This window comes from Salvelinus alpinus, chromosome 7, assembly GCF_045679555.1.
Source record: "Salvelinus alpinus chromosome 7, SLU_Salpinus.1, whole genome shotgun sequence".
NCBI lineage: Eukaryota > Metazoa > Chordata > Actinopteri > Salmoniformes > Salmonidae > Salvelinus > Salvelinus alpinus.
The window spans coordinates 53,999,955-54,020,583 of record NC_092092.1 but is presented as its reverse complement, the minus strand read 5'-3'; the positions used below and the strand labels follow the sequence as shown (position 1 = coordinate 54,020,583).

Below are 20,629 nucleotides of genomic sequence, written 5' to 3'. Positions count from 1 at the left end.
TGAGGGCAACCATGACCCAGCGACCATTCAATTTCCTCCTCTGTCCTCACACTTTGTCTTCTAACTAAGATGGTGGCGCAGGTTCCACGCCTTACTAAAGGTTTTGCTGTACTGTGAACAGTTATGGGAAAAGATTGTCCCTTCTGCCTGGGTCTACAGATCCTCCTCCCCAGTTCCTCCTGATCTTCACTCAGGCCCTCCCTGGGATTAGTCAGCTTCAGGGTGCCACGGCCAGAGGGTCACTGGCTGGCCTCCACCTCCTCTGTGGCCCACACCTCTCCCTGCTCCACATCTCCCTGGAGATGATTGTCGGTTAGCATAGTGAGTTCATACTCCAAGTCGCGCACAGATTCCATGAAACGGGATACAGCTGTCACCTCTTCATCAAGCTGTAGTGTCCTCCTCTTCCTCCACGTCCTCCTCATCACTCTGCTCGTTCTCTTGGACCACGTCCCCAACCTCCTCGCCCTACAGTGGAGAGAGACAATTACAGTAGCTTCCTTTGCCGAGTAATTCAGTAACATGTAATGTTGTATCATTCAGTATTCTGTAAAAACAAGCAGAAAATAAACATGACACTTCAGAGAAATTAAATGACAAATGTACCATGCACAGCATCACCTGGACCATGGTGAGTATGTGGTAACACAGCTGCAGTGTTTAGGTCATTGAGCTGGTCTGTGCATGAGCTGAGGCGACTTTCCGGTTCATTCTCCCCGCTGGTCTCTCGGTTTGCCAGTCTCTCCTCCAGTTGCTGCATCTCAGTCCTTCTCATCACTTGGACAACTTGGGCCACACTGTCTTTCGACAGAATTTTGGCTGTGACATGTTCCCAATTGGTGTCTATGCAATCTTTTAGTTAAGTTCTTGCATGTTATCAAGGCCTGATTGTGATAGCTTTGACAGCTGTGCTTCCAGTGTCTTTGTTAGCAGCGTTGGTGGGAAAAGTAGGTAATGTATGATTTAGCAATAACGTTAACTCACCCATTAGCCGATTAAAGTCAACTCCACGATTTAAGATGGAGTTGAGCGGTGACTAGTGTGGGAGGACTAGAGCTCCGACGTTACATATCAAAAATGACTGATTTTAGCAGCCCACGATTACACACAACATTGTTCTGTGCGATTGTGTGCTTTTCTTCGGATGGGCTGTTCTTGGGTGCTGAAATCAGTCGTTTTTGATAAAAACGTAATTTTATGTGATGTTGGAGCTCCAGTCCGCCCACAGTAGCACAACTCCATCAGAAATTGTGGCGTAGCGTTTATTATGCTACTCACCCATCAGTCATTTTAAAGCGGAGTCCATGAAACAGTTGAGAAAAGTCCAAATATGTGCATTTCTAAATAAATGCTTTACTTTTTCTGATAAGCTTACTTTCGATTTGACTCCATTTTCCTTTCCGCTTGAGCTCTGAACTTTATTTTAAGTTATTACTCCTAAAAATGAGTCAAACGCTTAGCGTTTAGAGTTCCTCTGTCCAGTGTCCGTGTTCTTTTGCCCATCTTAATCTTTTCTTTTTATTGGCCAGTCTGAGATATGGCTTTTTCTTTGCATCTCTGCCTAAAGGCCAGCATCCCGGGGTCACCTCTTCACTGTTGACGTTGAGACTGGTGTTTTGCGGGTACTATTTAAGGAAGCTGCCAGTTGAGGACTTGTGAGGCATCTGTTTCTCAAACTAGACACTCTATTGTACGTGTACAGCTGTTCTGTGAAGGGAGTAGTACACAGCGTTGTACAAGATCTTCAGTTTCTTGTCAATTTGGAGTGGGTCTAGGGAGTGGGTCTAGGGTTTCTGGGATAATGATGTTGATGTGAGCCATGACTAACCTTTTAAAGCATTTCATGGCTACAGACGTGAGTGCTACGGGACGGTAGTCATTTAGGCAGGTTACCTTTGTGTTCTTGGGATGAGGGACTATGGTGATCTGCTTGAAACATGTTGGTATTACAGACTCAGACAGGGAGAGGTTGAAAATGTCAGTGAAGACACTTGCCAGTTGGTCAGCGCATGCATAGACCTTGATGAAAAGGGAGTGTGTGTCAACTAGGCAAATGAGAAAGCCAAAACAAAATCATACAAAGCAAGACTACACGGAGGTCCAAGGGAGTGGCGTAGGCAGTCAGTGTGTTGGTATGGGACACAGGCTCGGTTCCATTTCTCACCCTAGCCACTTCTCCTAGCACCTGTCACTAAGTTTCACAGACCTGGTAATCCGTCTGGCCCTGCGGCCTTGTGAATGTTGACCTGTTTAAAGGTGTTACTCACATTGGCTGCAGAGAGCGTGATCACACAGTCGTCCGGAACAGCTGATGCTCTCATGCATGTTTCAGTGTTACTTGCCTCGAAGTGAGCATAGAAGTTCTTTAGCTCGTCTGGTAGGCTCGTGTCACTGGGCAGCTCTCGGCTGTGCTTCCCTTTGTAGTCTGTAATAGTTTGCAAGCCCTGCCACATCTGACGAACGTCCGAGCCGGTGTAGTACTATTCAATCTTAGTCCTGTATTGACGCTTTGCCTGTTTGATGGTTCGCCGGAGGGCATAGCGGGATTTCTTATAAGCTTCCGGGTTAGAGTCCCACTCCTTGAAAGCGGCAGCTCTACCATTTAGCTCAGTATGAATGTTTCCTGTAATCTATGGCTTCTGGTTGGGGTATGTGCGTACAGTCACTGTGGGGACAACGTTGTTGATGCACTTATTGATGAAGCCAGTGACTGATGTGGTGTACTCCTCGATGGCATCGGAAGAATCCCGGAACATATTCCAGTCTGTGATAGCAAAACAGTCCTGTAGTTTAGCATCTGCTTCATCTGACCACTTTTTTATAGACCGAGTCACTGGTGCTTCCTGCTTTCATTTTTGCTTGTTAACAGGAATCAGGAGGATAGAACTATGGTCAGCTTTGCCAAATGGAGGGCGAGGGAGAGCTTTGTACGCATCTCTGTGTGTGGAGTAAAGGTGGCCTAGAATTTTTTTCCCTTTGGGTGAACATTTAACATGCTGATAGAAATGAGGTAAAACTGATTTAAATATCCCTGCATTAAAGTCCCTGTCCACTAGGAGTGCCGTCTCTGGATGAGCGTTTTCCTGTTTTCTTATGGCGGAATACAGCTCATTGGGTGCGGTTTTAGTGCCAGCATTGGTCTGTGGTGGTATGTAGACAGCTACGAAAAATACAGATGAAAACTCTCTAGGTAGATAGTGTGGTCTACAGCTTATCATGAGATACTCTACCTCAGCGAAGCAAAACCTCAAGACTGCCTTAGATATCGTGCAACAGCTGTTGTTTACAAATATGCATAGGCCCACGCCCCATGTCTTACCAGAGGCTGCTGTTATATCCTGCCGATAGAGTGTATAACCCGCCAGCTGTATGTTAGTAATGTCGTCGTTCAGCCACAACTCGGTGAAACATAAGATATTACAGTTTTTAATGTCCCGTTGGTAGGATATACATGCTTTCAGTTCGTCCCATTTATTTTCCAGCGATTAGCTAACAGTTAGCTAACAATACGGATGGCAAAGGCAGATTAACCACTTGTCACCTGATCCTCACAAGGCACCCTGATCTCTTCCCTTGAAATCTCTCTTTCTTTCTCCAGAAAATGACGGGGATGAAGGACTGTTCGGGTGTTTGGAGTACTGTATATCCTTCCCGTCCAACTCATTAAAGAAAGAATCTTTGTCCAATTCGAGGTGGGTAATCGCTGTTCTGATGTCCAGAAGCTATTTTCAGTCATAAGAGAAGTTAGCAGCAACATTATGTACAAAATAAGTTACAAACAATGCTAAAAATAAACAAAATAGCACGGTTGGTTAAGAGCCAATAAAGGAGCAGCCATCCCCTCTGGCGCCATTAGACCCATGGTGCAGTTATTCATTTTACACTTTGGATGGTGTATCAATACACCCAGTCACTACAAAGATACAGGCGTGCTTCCTAACTCAGTTGTCGGAGAGGAAGGTAACAGCTCAGGCCAATGGTGATTTGAAAGCAGTTATAGAGTATAATGGCTGTGATAGGGAAAAACTGAGGATTTATCAACAACATTGTAGTTACTCCACAATACTAACCTAATTGACAGAGTGAAAAGAAGGAAACCTCTACAGAATAAATTATTCCAAAACATGCATCCTGTTTGCAACAAGGCACCAAAGTAATATTGCCAAAAGTGTGGCAAAGCAATTCACTTTTTGTCCTGAATAGAAAGTGTTATGTTTGGGACAAATCCAATACAACACATTACTGTGTGCCACTCTCCAGATTTTCAAAGATAGTAGTGGCTGCATCATGTTATGTGTATGCTTGTAGTTGTTAAGGACTGGTGAGCTTTTCAGGATAAAAAAAATTAACGGAATGGAGCTAATCACAGGCAAAATCTTAGAGAAAACCTGGTTCAGTCTGCTTTCCACCAGACACTGGAAGATGAATTCACCTTTCAGCAGGACAATAACCTAAAACACAAGGCGAAATCTACAGTGGAGTTGCTTACCACGAAGACAGTGAATTTTCCTGAATGGCCGAGATACAGTTTTGACTTAAATCTGCTTAAAAATCTAGGCAAAACTTGAAAATGGTTGTCCAGCAATGATCAAAAACCAAATTGACAGAGCTTCAAGAATTTTGAAAAGAATAATCAGCAAATATTGTACAATCCAGGTGTGGAAAGCTCTTAGAGACTTACCCAGGAAGATTCACAGCTGTAATTGCTGCAAAGTATTTACTCAGGGGTGTGAATACTAATATAATCAAGATGTATTAGATTCCACTTTGAGTATTTTGTGTAGATCGTTGACAAAAAAATTACTATTAAATCAATTTGAATCCCACTTTGTAACACAACAAAATGTGGAAAAAGTTGAGGGGTGTGAATACTTTCTGATTGTCATGTTCAGAAGTTCATAAAATTGCTTAGTCGAGTTGGTTGAAACTAATCTTTTCTGGGAAAAGATTAGTTTCACCATAGAAAGTGAATCTATCATAGACATGAAGGATCATTAACTAGAATCCTGTCCCCCTTTGTCTTTAAACTAGGCAAGTCAGTTAAGAACAAATTCTTATTTTCAATGACTTCCTAGGAACAGTGGGTTAACTGCCTTGTTCAGGGCCAGAACGACAGATTTTTACCTTGTCAGCTCGGGGATTCGATCTTGCAACCTTTCAGTTACTAGTCCAACGCTCTAACCACTAGGCTACCTGCCGCCCCTAGTCTTACATTGTGTCTCATTTGATAAAATTATCATCAATAAATTAATTAGTCAAAAACTGTCATATAAATAATTACATTTGAGATAACATATAAACAGCAATAGAAACAACACAGAGTATTTTTTTATTTGAAAAAAAACCCATCACATTTTACAAACAAGGTTAAACCCTTGAACACACATACAAACAGAGTAAAAACTTTCACTTAAAAAAAACAAAAAACTTAAAAAAGATAAGATATAATAATGACAGCCATGCATTAGGATTTTGATATGTTACAACCGAACAATGTTCATTCCTATAGCGGAGGTGTATAAAGATGGCGGCCCCCATGCACTTACAGTACCACACGTTCCTCATTTTGCTACATTTGCCGTATTGTACATTGCTCTCTGTAATTTTTGTTGTGAGCAGAGCACACTATACATGATCTCAATCTTTGCATCAAGACATCGGCAATTGGAAAACCCAAAAATTGTGCTGATTTATTGATTAATTGAACCATATCAAGAGCGGTAGTTAAAAAGCTCAGTTGATAGAGTGGTGTGTACTCATGGATGCCAAGGGAAGCCAGGCTTCCCCAAAACACTTACCAATAAAAACATTTTTATGTCTTTTGTCTCTCTGTTTCATAATCTCCCTCAATTCGCAAGAGGCTGAATGAATCTCACGAAAGCATCTGAGAGAGTGAAACAGCGCCCCTCTTTTCCTTAGGTGTAGCCCAGCTGATGCTGTCTGATCAAAAAGAGTATGACATTGTTGCCGCCTGTAGCGTTGACCGCAAGGGAAGCCAGCAAGCATTTGGCCTCCCTTGATACATGTTTTAAAATAAATTAGAACCAATCAGTGTTTCGATAAACGAGCTCAACTGTGAATGGTCCTGGTGTGCCAAAAAATGATTATAACAGTGATTCTGATCCAACCATAAATTCATACATTGTGCCCCTGGTCTGATAGGAAGTTCAATATGTAGCTAGATGTAGTAGGCTAATGTTAACTAGCTGACCTGGCGCATCGTTGCCTATGAAAGGATGTTAGGCTAGCGAGCAAGAATTGTAGCCAGGTAGCCTAGGACAACAAAAACTAAAAGCGTGTACTGTATGACAGAGTCATAGACCGTTTAGGCAACATTACAAAGAGGAGAGTGTCATTGGCGTTTCTCTACAAGTAGGGCGAGTCTACATGGTTTTTCTACTTGCGCGAGCACACACACACACACACACACACACACACACACACACACACACAAATCAGAGCCACATCATATTTAGCTTACGTTGATTGGACTAAATTGTTTTGGTATCTTTTAGTTGTCACTGTATTAGACTAAGCAGAGGTGATTTGATGATGTTGAAATGTTGAAGTTAAATGGTGCTGGAATAGTGGAGGCAGCTCCTGTTTTCTTTTCAACTTGCAGTAACTCTCTGTGGTTCTAAATCAGTGGTTGTTTAGCAGTCCGAAAATGTCGGAAACATTAATTTGCTTAACCATGGTGTAGGTAATGTAACTGTTTGTTACATGCAAAATGCTTTGTGGACTTCACTGGCCTTAGGCCTATATTGTCTCGGACTTAGGCCTATATTGTCTCGGACTTAGGCCTATATATCATGGTGGGAAGCCATATAACTAACAGGTTATAGAGCAACCAACGCAATTATCACAACACATAGGTTGTAATATGGCTTTGCTTGGCTTCCCCGGTGATTTTACCCACGCACCACTACCGAGTGGATAGTGCTAAAACAATTACGTAATATCTGAATCCTGTTCCCTTTACGCACGTTTGTCACATCTTGAGTTATAAGATTTGTAGAACTACCTTAGTTCACTCAATTTACTGTAAGTGCTGCTTAACAAAAATAACGTTGTAAGTGCTGCTTAACAAAATGAACGTTATAAGTGCTGCTTAACAAAAATAACTTTCTAAGTGCTGCTTAACAAAATGAACGTTATAAGTGTTGCTTAACAAAAATAACGTTATAAAATCGATGCTCAGTCATTAGCATGGTGCAAGAATGTTCACTACAAATGTAGTGGTCCCGTTTCCAGTTGTTACACAACGACTCCATCTGTTTATCTCAGCGTGACATCATTCGAACAAATTCTGTGAAAAGAGAGAGAACGTGACAGAAAGAGGAAAAAGTATTATCCTATACACAAACCAACAAAAAAGCTGAAGCCACTGTTTCTGACAAACATAAATCAGTACTGAAACTTCACGCACACACACATACACACACACACACACACACACATTATGTTATTTTATCCTTGTGGGGACCTAAAATTAATTTCCATTTCCCTAACTCTAAACCTAATCCTGGCCTTAATCCTGGCCCTAACCCTCACCCTAACCTTAACTCTAATCCAAACACAAACCTAACCCCTAAACAGTTACCCTAACCCTAATTCTAATCCTAACTCTAATTGTAACCCTAACCCTAAACCTAACCCCTACATTTAAAATAGGTTTTGTCCTCATGGGGAAGTGGGAAATGTCCCCACGAGGGAGAATTTTCCTTGTTTTACTATCCTTGTGGGAAAATATGGGGATTTTAGGTCTCCACAAGGATAGAAGAATCAACCCACACACACCTTCAAAGTTGACCCGTCCATCCCCGTTGAGGTCCACGTCCCGGAGGATCTCATCAATCTCTCTGTTTGTCAGCTGTTCTCCCATCAGTTTCTTCATGGCCTCCCTAAGCTCCATTATACTGATCTGACCATCACCGTTAGTATCGAACTGAGAGAGGGAAAGAGACAGAAAGAGACAGAGAAAGAGCGACAGAGACAAAGACAAAGAGAGAGAGACAGAGAGAGAGAGACAGAGAGAGAAGAGAGGATATAGTGACAGTTACTCACATTGAGAGAGACAGCAACCAGACAGCTGTGAGCCCACACAATCTGAGAGAGAAACACTGACCTCCTTGAATGCGTCTCTCAATTCTTTCACTCCGATCATGTCTGCTGTCTCTGCCAGCATCTTTGGGCCCATCAGCTCCACAAAGTCCTCAAAGTCTAGTTTGCCCCCACCTACAGACCAGAAAAAACATATATATATATATTTAATTTTTTATTTATTAAACCTTTATTTAACTAGGCAAGTCAGTTAAAAACTAATTCTTATTTACAATGACGGCCTACCCCGGCCAAACCTGGACGACGCTTGGCCAATTGTGCGCCGCCCTATGGGACTCCCAATCACAGCCGGATGTGATACAGCCTGGATTCGAACCAGGTACAGTAGTGACGCCTCTTGCACTGAGATGCAGTGCCTTAGACCGCTGCGCCACCCGGGATCCCTCAGGAACACGACTACTATTACTCACAGTTACAATATGGATACGGCTAATGTCTTTCTCTACTGACTCCGTGCTTCCTGGGTCCCTCAATCGTTGTAATAACACCACTCTAGAGTTTCAGATATTCTATGATTCTGTGGCGTTTCCCCCGTCTTATGTTGATGATGACGTCAGACTCACAGATGGACTGGCCCAGCTCGATGAGCTCCATCTCTGTGGGCATGTAGCCCATGGTCCTCATGCACTCTCCCAGGTCCTTGTAGCTGATGTAGCCATTCTTCTTCTTATCAAACTCCAGAAACGCCTCGCGGAGCTCTGCGTGGCAACACACAGGCACAGACATGCAAGCGCACGCACAGGGTAAGAATTGGATCATCTTCACTGAAACACGTGTAATGGTCTGATTATGACTATGTCAGATAGAGGGGTGTCATCTACCTTCAATCTCCTCAGGTCGTAGGTCCCTGTCCTGTCGGAGGTAGCAGAGGGACACACATAAGCAGACTGGTAGTTGCACATGAACACACACACACACACTTGTTTTGTTATCCTTGTGGGGACCAAACAAAGTGTTCCCATTCAAAATGCTATTTTCCTTAACCTAACCCTAAACTTAACCCCAAAACCCTAACCGTAACTCCTAACCCTAAACCTAACCCTAATTCTAATCTTTATTGTAACTCTAACCCTAAACTTAACCCCTCAGCCTAAAATAGCCTTTTTCCTTGTGACGAGGTGAAATCCCACCACCTGTCTGAATTTTCCTGCTCCCCACAAGAATAGTAAAACCAAAAACACGTACGTACGTACGCACACACACACACACACCACACACTCACACATGTACATCACAAACACACAAGACTTATGACAATAACACAATCTGTTTACACACGTGCCCACGATCAGACAAACGTACGCCGCATGCCTTTATGTTGACACAAACACCGCAGTCAAGCGCACAGATGAAAATCGAAAGATCGACAAACACAAATGTCCAACCACTGATATTCTGAAATGCACAATGAACTTCAATCACAAAGACCATGGGAGAGAATTTCGCCAAAGATAGAAGGAGGATGAGAGGAAAGCAGACAGAAGGTCTGCCGTTTGGTTTTCCTTGATGAAAGAGAAGACTTTTTAAGGCAGGGCAGTACATGTGATTTGTAGCGGGCCAGTAGACACACATGATTAGAAAGAGTAAACCAGGATGCTCTGCAAAGTCAGACTAAATACTATATCTATCTAGTACATTACGTCTAAAGGATGGAATATATCTGAATCTAAATATATACAGATGACATTGTAGGAGACATTTTTTGTATTATGGAACTGGTAAAATACTTTTACGTCAACGTAAATCACCATAGGGAGGGTTGCCCCTGGCAACAGCTGGAGATTAGGAGATTTGGGAGGTTTAGTATGAGTGAGACCCTTGTACACATAATGTGCATTGTCGGCGCAACCACACACACACTGTAGGTCATGCCTGTTCCGGTGTGGTGGGTTGTAATGTTGAGTGCTTTGATGGCAGAGAAATATAGGAAGAGAAAATCCCTGTAGATCTATTTTTCTTTATAGTCTTTACTACAGATGTTCTTCTTGGAATCTCCCTGTATATGATCTACTCTGAGTGAACAAAACATTAGGAACACCAGCTCTTTCCATGAATCAATGTGAAAGCTATGATCCCTTATTGATGTCACTTGTTAAATCCACTTCAATCAGTGTAGATGAAGGGGAGGAGTCAGGGTAAATAATGATTTTTAAGCCTTGAGACAAGTGAGACATGGATTATTTATGTGTGCCATTCAGAGGGTGAATGGGCAACACAAAAGATGTAAGTGCCTTTGAACAGGGTAGGGTAATATGTGCCGGGCTCAACGGTTGAGTGTGTCAACAACTGCAATGCTGCTGGGTTTTTCACGCTCAGCAGTTTACCATGTATATCAAAAATGGTCCACCACTCAAAGGACATCCAGCCAACTTGACACAACTGTGGCAAGCATTGGAGTCAACACGAGCCAGCATCCCTGTGGAACGCTTTCAACACCTTGTAGAGTCCATTCCCCGACGAATTGAATCTGTTCTGAGGGCAAAAGGGGGTACAATTCAATATTAGGAAGGTGTTCCTAATGCTTTGTACACTCGGTGTACACAGTGCGCAAACCACATCAAGGTTTGGTTCGCCTCCTCTCAGACTATTTTACACTATATCATTTATATAGCAAGTTTGATTGGTTGTCCCATGATGGCTATGAAAGTGAAATGACAACTTAATTGTGGAGAGACTATCACGTGGTGAAAATGAAGTGACATAACGATGATGATGATGATGTGTGTGTGTTAGTGGCGTTGTGTGCGTGAATGATTTAGTATGCATTTGTAAGTGTGTATGTGTGCGTGTGATGAGTGTGTCTGTGTTCACTAGTGCGTGTACGTACGATCTGGCTGCTTGCAAAGCCCTGTTTGAGGAAGATGCAGGCAGGGCCCACGATGCTGTGTAACACGGTGCAGTTCTGGACCAGTGCAGAGAGGGGCGCCTTAAACTCCTTGTCCTCGCCCGATTCCTCCTCGCCCTCCGACCGTGGCCCCTCCTGGCCCCCTGTTCCCCGCTTGTTCCCCCGGGGCTCGACGGCCCCCTTAGAACCAGAATCATGCAGAACTAGTGAACCCAACAGTCGTTGGTTTCACACTCTGTTTCACTCGCTGTCTGCTGGGGTCTGACAGCCAGCTGTCCACAGCACTAGTCCTCAGGGAGATCAGATGTTGCAACAGCACACAGTACAGGAAAGGATTGGCAATCTCTTCTCTTTTAGGAAGTTTAACTCTGCCTGTCTACATGGTAAACCGTATCAGCCAGTGGCTCATCAGCCTAATAAGTAAAACTCTCTGTCTGTTTACATGGCGGTATGTGTATTGGTTATAAGAAGCCATGCTTCCCCTCTCTCTCTCTCTCTGTCCCGGTCCCTGTCTCTCTTCCTCTCTCTCTCGCTCTGTTTTTCGAGGCTCAGTCTTGGCTCAGTGTTGGATTGGGGTGTTCATTCTGCTAAGTGTTCAGGCCACAGACACTCAGCTCACCTCGGGGACTTAGCACAATGTTACATAACACACTTACAGAGTACGTCTAGTCAATAATGACTCTACACGTAACTTGAGTATTAAGTTGATAAAACCAGATACCATTGATCTGGTTCCCGGGGCCTGCCCTTTCAGAAAACACAAGTATAAAGAACTCCTCCTTCTTGGAGATAATCAAAGGAAGGTCTCCATTGTACAATACCGCAGATGCAGAAACATTATGCAGATAGGTGAAAAAGAAGCATCATAGATTGTCTCTGCTGGAGTTGTTCAGAAGAATTACGTTCGATTGTTTCAGATCAATGTTGTGACAATCCTTTAGATCAATAGCAAAGTTGTTTAGAAACACACAGGACCTGCTCTAAATTGAGAGCAAATACAGAGCAACCACATTTGGTCAATATCTTCATGATACTTCATGCATTAACACATAGGCAAGGAAATAGCAAGCAAGCGAGCAAAAACTTCTCTCGTCCCAATATCTTTGGAAAAGCAAAAGCAAATGGAACTGCTCTTACCTTTTTCATTTTGTTTTTCATGGATGGCTTGGTACAATTCCCCATCCCCTATCCTCGAAGTGAAGTAACACTCTATCCTCCCTCTCTCGTCCCTCCCTCTCGCTTATATTTTTCTTCTTACTCTATTTTCTGTCTTTCTCTCTCGCTCCACCCCTGTCAGTGGAGTTTTAAAGGTCCCACCCAACGTTGGAGTTCTGAGGTGGGGTCCAGGACATCCTATCACCCATCGTGGTCTGAAGAGTGATGTTCATATCAGAGATGAAACTCCTGATGTGTTTTTTTTTTATTACTAGGGTTGCCTATAAACAAACATAAACCTAGCCCACTTCTATGTCTGGACAGAAAAGAGCTGCATGACATTTTGTCCATGTGTGCATTACTCTGTCTCTCTCTCTCTCCTACCCTCAATTTTACCCCGTCTTTTAATCCCTTATCTCTCTCTCTCTCTCTCCCTCTCTCTCTCTCTCCTCTCTCTCTCTCTTCCCTTTCTCTCTCCCCCTCTGTCTCTCCCCCTATCTTTCCCCCTCTAGCTCTCCCTGGAGCAAGGCTTGTTATACCATAGAAATGACTACATATACGTAGGGTGATGAGAGGCAGACGGAGAGAGAGAGGGAGAGAGAGAGAATTAGAGGAGGCAAACGCAAGGGATTTAATCCCTTTCCCTGCATTTCAGATTAAAGGGAGCGATGGAGGGGTAAGAAGAGAAACGGATAGAGTAAGGAGATTGAGGGGAAGAAGAAATTGAGTCCAGGGTGGAGACAGGGGTGATGCAAGATGAAAAGAGATGGTGAGAAGGTAAAGTGGAGGAGTGATGGAGAGACAAGGACGGACATTTCCCCGAGTGACAAGGAAAGAGGAAATGAAACTGGTCAAGGGATGAAAAGCAATGAGAAAGCCATAAGAGAACAAAACAGAGAGAAAGCAAAAGAAAGAGAAAATGAACGAGGAAGAAAAGAGCCAAGAGTGAAACAGATGCTCAAACAGCCTGGAAGCTGCGGTCGTGGGCTACCATTGGATGTGTGTGTGCGTGTGTTAGAATTACACACACACCTTTAACTGCATGTGTGTTTGTGTGTGTGTGTTAACCGTATCCAAACTAAATACATGCATCACAGTAGACTGTTCTGATTGGTCTGTTTTAGCATTGATAAAGGCTTCAGAGGCTATCATAGGATGTCAAATGTAGTATTCTCTCTGATTGGTGCACGATAACAACATTACAGAGGCTCTAATGCTCTAAAACATGGACACCAGCCATAATATCAGACACTCCAGGACAAGACCTCAACTGGGTTTCTGTGCCACAACACTGACTCACATGACTAAATACATACTATGACAAGTGATGGGAATGACATGCTGTATAAGGAGCGAGGAGCGAGATGTTAACATACTATAGCTTGACTTTGTACATCTTAAAACAAATGCATACCGTTCTATGCCATTGTCCTTCTGATGAACCTCAGGTTTTGGGTAGAAGGCTAAGGCAAAGGTCAGATTTGTGTTTCACCCCCATATGGATAAGCTTAGGACTGGCAAAAGTTAAGCCAGATCTATGCCCATTGGTGCTTAGCGGGACCCAACCACTATCCAGAGAGTTCCATACCCTCAGAGGTCAGGGCAGAGGTCAACAGAGGGGTGAACTCCAGGATAGGCCTGTTCCTCCAGCTGGGACTTGGTATGACGCACAGCTGTGAACTAACTACTTTGGCAACTTCCAGGCTATTTGGTAATGTGTGTATGTGCATGTGTTTTACAACAGTGGGATATACATTATGTGACATTCCGTGAACACTCGAAGGCGAGGATTATCCGATTGTAACTTGGCTTCAAATTCTGCCAAATATTCATTCAATATTTGGTTATACAGTACTGTAGATTGGTAATGTTCCTTTCCACTCCCTATGACCCTCTCCCTCTCTCTCTCTCGCTCTCTCTTCCACGGCCACACAAACCCGGAGGTATGGTGATAGTAGTAGATAAGAAGTCAGAGTGCTAAGATTGACTGGGTGACAGATGTCTGTTACGAGATCAACTGACCACTGTGCCTCTTTTGGGGACAGATTTGGGCTTAGACCAAATGAACATTTTGGATAAATCCTCAGCAAGTACTAGTGTCTAACTCTAACAAGTATAGGCTTCGTATCGAAGTATTGCTTTTTTTTGTTTTTGCGCTGACACACTCACTCTAATTACAATTAAATGTACCAATCAATTACATGCATCAATCAATCACATTTATTTCTACGTGAGCAGTGATAGGGTGCCTAGTCAGGGACATATTGAGGTCAGTTCTATGCTGCAGTGTCAGTTTATTACCACTAGAGAGCAGCTTCTGTCCAAAATATTGTACAGTACTTATCCCTTAAGTATTTTGCAGAATTTAAAGCCAAATTAAAGCTGGTAATCCCCTCATCTTTAAGTGTTCATGGAATATATCCTGCTAAGAATGCTATTTATATACCACACACACACACACACACACACACACACACACACACACACATCAAAGATTATGCCAATATGGTGCTTCATTCAAACTCTTAGCCGGCCTAGTTAGTAAACAGCATTTGGTCCCAGTTCAAGTGATGAGTCTCTCTCATTGGACAGAGACCAGTGGTTGCAGAAGGACCAGTAACTGCATCTATCTCCTAGACATGATAGAGTTATTGCCTAAGAGGTTGGGTCTAGTACTGAGGGTTAATCAGGACCCAGGGCTAAACCCCAGGATTACTGTTATTCATTATTCACTGTGTATTATTCCTCGTGTCACTATTTCCATTATATTTTTTATATTTCACTCTGCACTGTTGGGAAAGAACCTGTAAGTAACCATTTCACTGTTAGTCTACACCTGTTGTTTACAACGTGACAAATCAAATTGGATTTGGGGACTAGTCACTGATACAACCAATGCCCAAGATTGATTATCTATCTAATTGTTATTTAAGTATTGATAGTGTCAATTAATCATGTGACTGTTGGGGTTTCTGGTTCTGTGTGTTCTCAACATGATCTGATCTCTATCAGGTATCTCACTCACACACACGCACACACACACACACACACACACACACACACACACACATATTGTGACAGACTCAGGTAGACATGCGTCATGCAACATTACTCTAATCCTTGACTGGAAGTAAGACTCTGGTCACTATGGCGATATGCGTGTAGGTAATTATGTTGCGCTATTGTGTTCTGATCAGGTCTTAGATACTGACACTAGTATCCAGTAACTCAACCTGTCTATCAGAAACGAAGAAAGAGAAAGAGTGGAAAAGTGAGGAAGGAGAGGGAGTGAAAGACAGAGGGAGGATGGAGAGGGAGTGAAAGACTGAGAGGGAGGATGGAGAGGGAGTGAATGACAGAGGGAGGATGGAGAGGAAGTGAAAGACTGAGAGGGAGGATGGAGAGGGAGTGAATGACAGAGGGAGGATGGAGAGGACGTGAAAGACAGAGGGAGGATGGAGAGGGAGTGAAAGACAGAGGGAGGATGGAGAGGGAGTGAAAGACGGAGAGGGAGGAAGGAGAGGGAGTGGAAGACGGAGAGGGAGGATGGAGAGGGAGTGAAAGATGAAGAGGGAGGATGGAGAGGGAGTGAAAGATGAAGAGGGAGGATGGAGAGGAAGTGAAAGATGAAGAGGGAGGATGGAGAGGAAGTGAAAGACACAGTGAGGGAGGATGGAGAGGGGGTGAAAGACGAAGAGGGAGGATGTTGAGGGTGTGAAAGATGAAGAGAGAGGATGGAGAGGGAGTGAAAGACGAAGAGGGAGGATGGAGAGGGTGTGAAAGATGAAGAGGGAGGATGGAGAGGGAGTGAAAGACAGCGGGAGGATGGAGAGGGAGTGAAAGACAGAGGGAGGATGGAGAGGGAGTGAAAGACTGAGAGGGAGGATAGAGAGGGAGTGAAAGACTGAGAGGGAGGATGGAGAGGGAGTGAAAGATGGAGAGGGGGATGGAGAGAGAGGGAGTGAAAGACGAAGAGGGAGTGAAAGATGGAGAGGGAGGATGGAGGGGGAGTGAAAGACGGAGAGGGAGTGAAAGATGGAGAGGGAGAGAGGGAGTGAGACAGAGAGGGAGTGAAAGATGGAGAGGGAGGATGGAGAGGGAGTGAAAGACAGAGAGGGGGGATGGAGAGAGAGGGAGTGAAAGACGGAGAGGGAGGAAGGAGAGGGAGTGAAAGATGGAGAGGGAGGATGGAGAGGGAGTGAATGACGAAGAAGGAGGATGGAGAGGGAGTGAAAGACAGAGGGAGGATGGAGAGGGTGTGAAAGACGAAGAAGGAGGATGGAGAGGGAGTGAAAGATGGAGAGGGGGGATGGAGATGGTGTGAAAGATGGAGAGGGAGGATGGAGAGGGAGTGAAAGACAGAGGGAGGATGGAGAGGGAGTGAAAGACAGAAGGAGGATGGAGAGGGTGTGAAAGACGAAGAAGGAGGATGGAGAGGGAGTGAAAGATGGAGAGGGGGGATGGAGAGGGAGTGAAAGACGGAGAGGGAGGATGGAGAGGGAGTGAAAGACGGAGAGGGGGGATGGAGAGGGAGTGAAAGACGAAGAGGGAGGATGGAGAGGGTGTGAAAGACGAAGAGGGAGGATGGAGAGGGTGTGAAAGACGAAGAGGGAGGATGGAGAGGGTGTGAAAGACGAAGAGGGAGGATGGAGAGGGAGTGAAAGACAGAGAGGGAGTGAAAGACAGAGGGAGGATGGAGAGGGAGTGAAAGATGGAGAGGGAGGATGGAGAGGGAGTGAAAGATGGAGAGGGAGGACGGAGAGGGAGTGAAAGACGGAGAGGGAGTGAAAGACAGAGGGAGGATGGAGAGGGAGTGAAAGACAGAGGGAGGATGGAGAGGGAGTGAAAGACAGAGGGAGGATGGAGAGGGAGTGAAAGACAGAGGGAGGATGGAGAGGGAGTGAAAGACAGAGGGAGGATGGAGAGGGAGTGAAAGACAGAGGGAGGATGGAGAGGGAGTGAAAGACAGAGGGAGGATGGAGAGGGAGTGAAAGACGGAGAGGGAGTGAAAGACAGAGGGAGGATGGAGAGGGAGTGAAAGACGGAGAGGGAGGATGGAGAGGGTGTGAAAGACGAAGAGGGAGGATGGAGATGGTGTGAAAGACGAAGAGGGAGGATGGAGAGGGAGTGAAAGACGAAGAGGGAGGATGGAGATGGTGTGAAAGATGGAGAGGGAGGATGGAGAGGGAGTGAAAGACAGAGGGAGGATGGAGAGGGTGTGAAAGATGGAGAGGGAGTGAAAGACGAAGAGGGAGGATGGAGATGGTGTGAAAGACAAAGAGGGAGGATGGAGATGGTGTGAAAGACAGAGAGGGAGGATGGAGAGGGAGTGAAAGACAGAGAGGGAGGATGGAGAGGGAGTGAAAGACAGAGAGGGAGGATGGAGATGTTGTGAAAGATGAAGAGGGAGGAAGGAGAAAGATACAAAATAAAAGGTACAGTAGAAAGCAGTGGAGGCTGGTGGGAGGAGCTATAGGAGGACAGGCTCATTGTGGCTGTAATGGGATAAATGGAACGGTATCAAACGGAAACCACATGTTTGACTTAATTCCATTTATTCCATTCCAGCCATTACAACGAGCCCGTCCTCCTATAGCTCCTCCCACCAGCCTCCACTGGTAGAAAGATCAAAAAGAGGGAAAACTTGAGAGGATGAGTATGGATATTACTGTATTACTGTGTATCTATTTGAGGGGGAAATATAGACTGTGTGTTTGTATGTGAGCTTGTTTTGTTTATGTAGGTGTGGATGTGGATGTTTATTCAAGCACCAATCTGTTCTCACATGTTCTCAATTCTTAGTGTGCTGTCGGTAAATGGATGACAAATGGATTATATGAGGGGCAGGGGGGTGTCCAGCATACTGGACATTTATAGATTTTGTCCGTTTGAGCACCACATGAGCCTCTCCTCTCCTCTCCTCTCCTCTCCTCTCCTCTCCTCTCCTCTCCTCTCCTCTCCTCTCCTCTCCTCCACCCTTCGGCTTCTCTCCCTCTCTCAAACTCTCACCATATTGCTTCACTGCCACAACCAATGACCTCTTTACCATTTTCCATTTCCATTGATTTCGTAGCTCTCTTTATCTTTCCTAGGTCTCTTTATCTTTCCTAGGTCTCTTTATCTTTCCTAGGTCTCTTTATCTTCCCTAGCTCTCTTTTCTCCAACAAAATCAATGAGTTGACCTATCATGGTGTATGAGTCTTTACTATTAGGTGTGAGTCATCCTCTTTGATGTTTCAGACTACAGGAAGTCTGCAGTAACTCAGTGAGTCAGAACCAGTGCCGAGTAGAGAGCAGGCCAGGATGTGGCAGGCAGGGAATGGCAGGAAGGGCAGGGCAGGCAGGGCTGGGCAGGGAGGAAGAACTGGACCCCTGAGGGCAAACCTACGGTTCTCCTTCCCCCAAGTCTCTGAAGCCATGGGCAGATGTTGTGATGTTGTGTTGTATAGTGTGTCGTGTCATGCTTTTATCGTGTGGGTGGGTGGTGCTAGCCGCTGATACAATGGGTGGGAATGAGAACTGTTTGGTGTTCATAAGTCCTGGGGCGTAACATGATATCTGTTACGGATTACACTTTCGTAATGTAGCGGATGGCAACGAAGGAGCTTAAATCCTCATGCTGCTACCACATGAACCCTGAACACATAGGGACACACAACTCTGTTAGCATTAAGGCTAACATTAGATCAAGGTCCAGTCTGACTATTAGCATGAGCGCTAAACAAAATACACACTATAAACTGTCCAGTTAGCATGGCTTAGGTCAGAAAATACCATGGGACATAGGATATAGCATAAGCAGCTACCGTAGAGTATTGGGACAGTGTCAGCGTTTACATTTGAAGCAGGGGGGCTTAGAATTTCAATTGGGACCTGGGTAGATTTCAATCATGCCTTGATGGATGGGCATGGATGGACACACACACACACACACACACACACACACACACACACACACACACACACACACACACACACACACACACACACACACACACACACACACACACACACACACACACACACACACACACACACACACACACATACTCACACACAGATACTCACACACACGGCTAAAGCAGGTCTATCCCAGGTCATCCTGGTTCTTACCGGTCCGAAAGCTGGGTCCATTATAGGCAGCAGGTCTATCGGCTCCTTCTCTTGCTGCTTCTGACCACCCGACCTCATCATATCTGCCACCTTGCCCTCCACATCCAGATCCTCCTCTTCGTCCCCTGTACCCCTCTCTTTGTCTCTCGCTGTCACGGGGAAGGGGGTGGAGTTCTGTCTGTACCTCATACCATGGGGGGGCTTGACTCCAGCCGCTGAGACCTCAGAGACTCCACTCTGCTCACTGGACCGCCTCCTCTGCTTATTCTGCTGTTTCTGGACCTTCTTACTGATCGCTGCTTTTACCTGTGTGGGGAAAGTACAGGGTGAAAGATTCTTTAGAGCCACATTGATACTGATAGTCAGGAGCGGAGTCAAATTCCATACTAAAGTTTCATAAAAACTATTAAACTGATAAGATGTTATTTCATATTGAATAATGAAGAGTGATGGAATAATGAAAACATTCGTGTTTGAGGTTAAATTCACGGGTTAAATACTCCCCAAAATTATTTCATCCCATAACCTCTGACGAAACCCTTAAGATTTCCTGGTTTCATATACCTGAAACAAAGTCCCTACCCCCGCCTCATTATATATCAGTCCTCCCATCTTCTTACCCTCAACTCCCCCTAATACACAGCAGTGAGCCCCTCACACACACACACAAACAGACATATAGGCACATAATATAATCAGAAAAACAAAAAGACGCTAAAACATCTAAGTTTGTTTATTAGAGGTAGAGAGAAATGACACAGCATAATTAATATATCAGCCACATTCTAAAAACATTGTGTAATTAACTGTAAATGAAGCATTCACGAAAACAAACACACACACACACACACACACACCTGTTTTGCAGTTTTCTCCTGCGGCGTGCTCATCCCTTCTGTAACGCCTCCTCCGGCGGAAGAATCCTTCTGAATGATCATGAACATCTCGGTGTCGTTTGCTTACACGCTCACTCTCTTGCTCCCCCTCCCTCCCTCCCTCCCTCTATCTATCTATCTATCTATCTATCTATCTATCTATCTATCTATCTATCTATCTATCTATCTATCTATCTATCTATCTATCTATCTATCTATCTATCTATCTATCTATCTCCCTCCCTCCCTCCCTCTCCTCTCTAGTTTTCCTAGTGGATTTATTTTAGAGATACCTCAAACTGACTTGATTAGTTCTATATTTACTAGTTCTAATTCCTGCCTTGACTTGCTTTCTTATCCATCCAATGCTATAGACCTCTCTCCAAAGTTTAAAATCAGAAAAAAATTGCTTACTCTTTCTAAATAGAATCGCCCACCGTTTTTTACTTCCTCGATTTCCCTCCCCTATTCTCTTCCCCTTTTCCCCCGGTCTCCATCTATCCCCCTGTTCAGTGGA

At 44.4% G+C, this 20,629-nt stretch overlaps 1 protein-coding gene across 1 annotated transcript; it reads right to left on the bottom strand.

Annotated features, from left to right (window-relative positions):
- Positions 1–5,298: 5,298 nt before the first annotated feature.
- On the bottom strand, positions 5,299–20,207 carry LOC139581193 (calcium-binding protein 2-like). Its single transcript, XM_071410690.1, has 7 exons — positions 20,095–20,207; positions 19,238–19,543; positions 8,946–8,976; positions 8,688–8,822; positions 8,129–8,238; positions 7,801–7,948; positions 5,299–7,309 (listed from the first exon to the last, which is right to left on the bottom strand). Exons 1-7 carry the CDS (start codon positions 20,179–20,181, stop codon positions 7,284–7,286), a joined length of 843 nt encoding a protein of 280 aa, XP_071266791.1. The 5' UTR covers positions 20,182–20,207; the 3' UTR covers positions 5,299–7,283.
- Between the last annotated feature and the right edge of the window lie 422 nt (positions 20,208–20,629).

What these genes read in the sequence shown, in the direction of transcription:
- LOC139581193 (XM_071410690.1), bottom strand. Translation starts at nt 20,181, where the DNA reads ATGTTCATGATCATTCAGAAGGATTCTTCCGCCGGAGGAGGCGTTACA. An exon ending in TGAGAGACGCATTCAAGGAG is followed by an intron (nt 7,949 to 8,128) that starts GTCAGTGTTTCT and finishes TCCCTCTCTCAG; the next exon opens with TTCGATACTAACGGTGATGG. An exon ending in TGGACGGGTCAACTTTGAAG is followed by an intron (nt 7,310 to 7,800) that starts GTGTGTGTGGGT and finishes CTCTTTTCACAG; the next exon opens with AATTTGTTCGAATGATGTCA.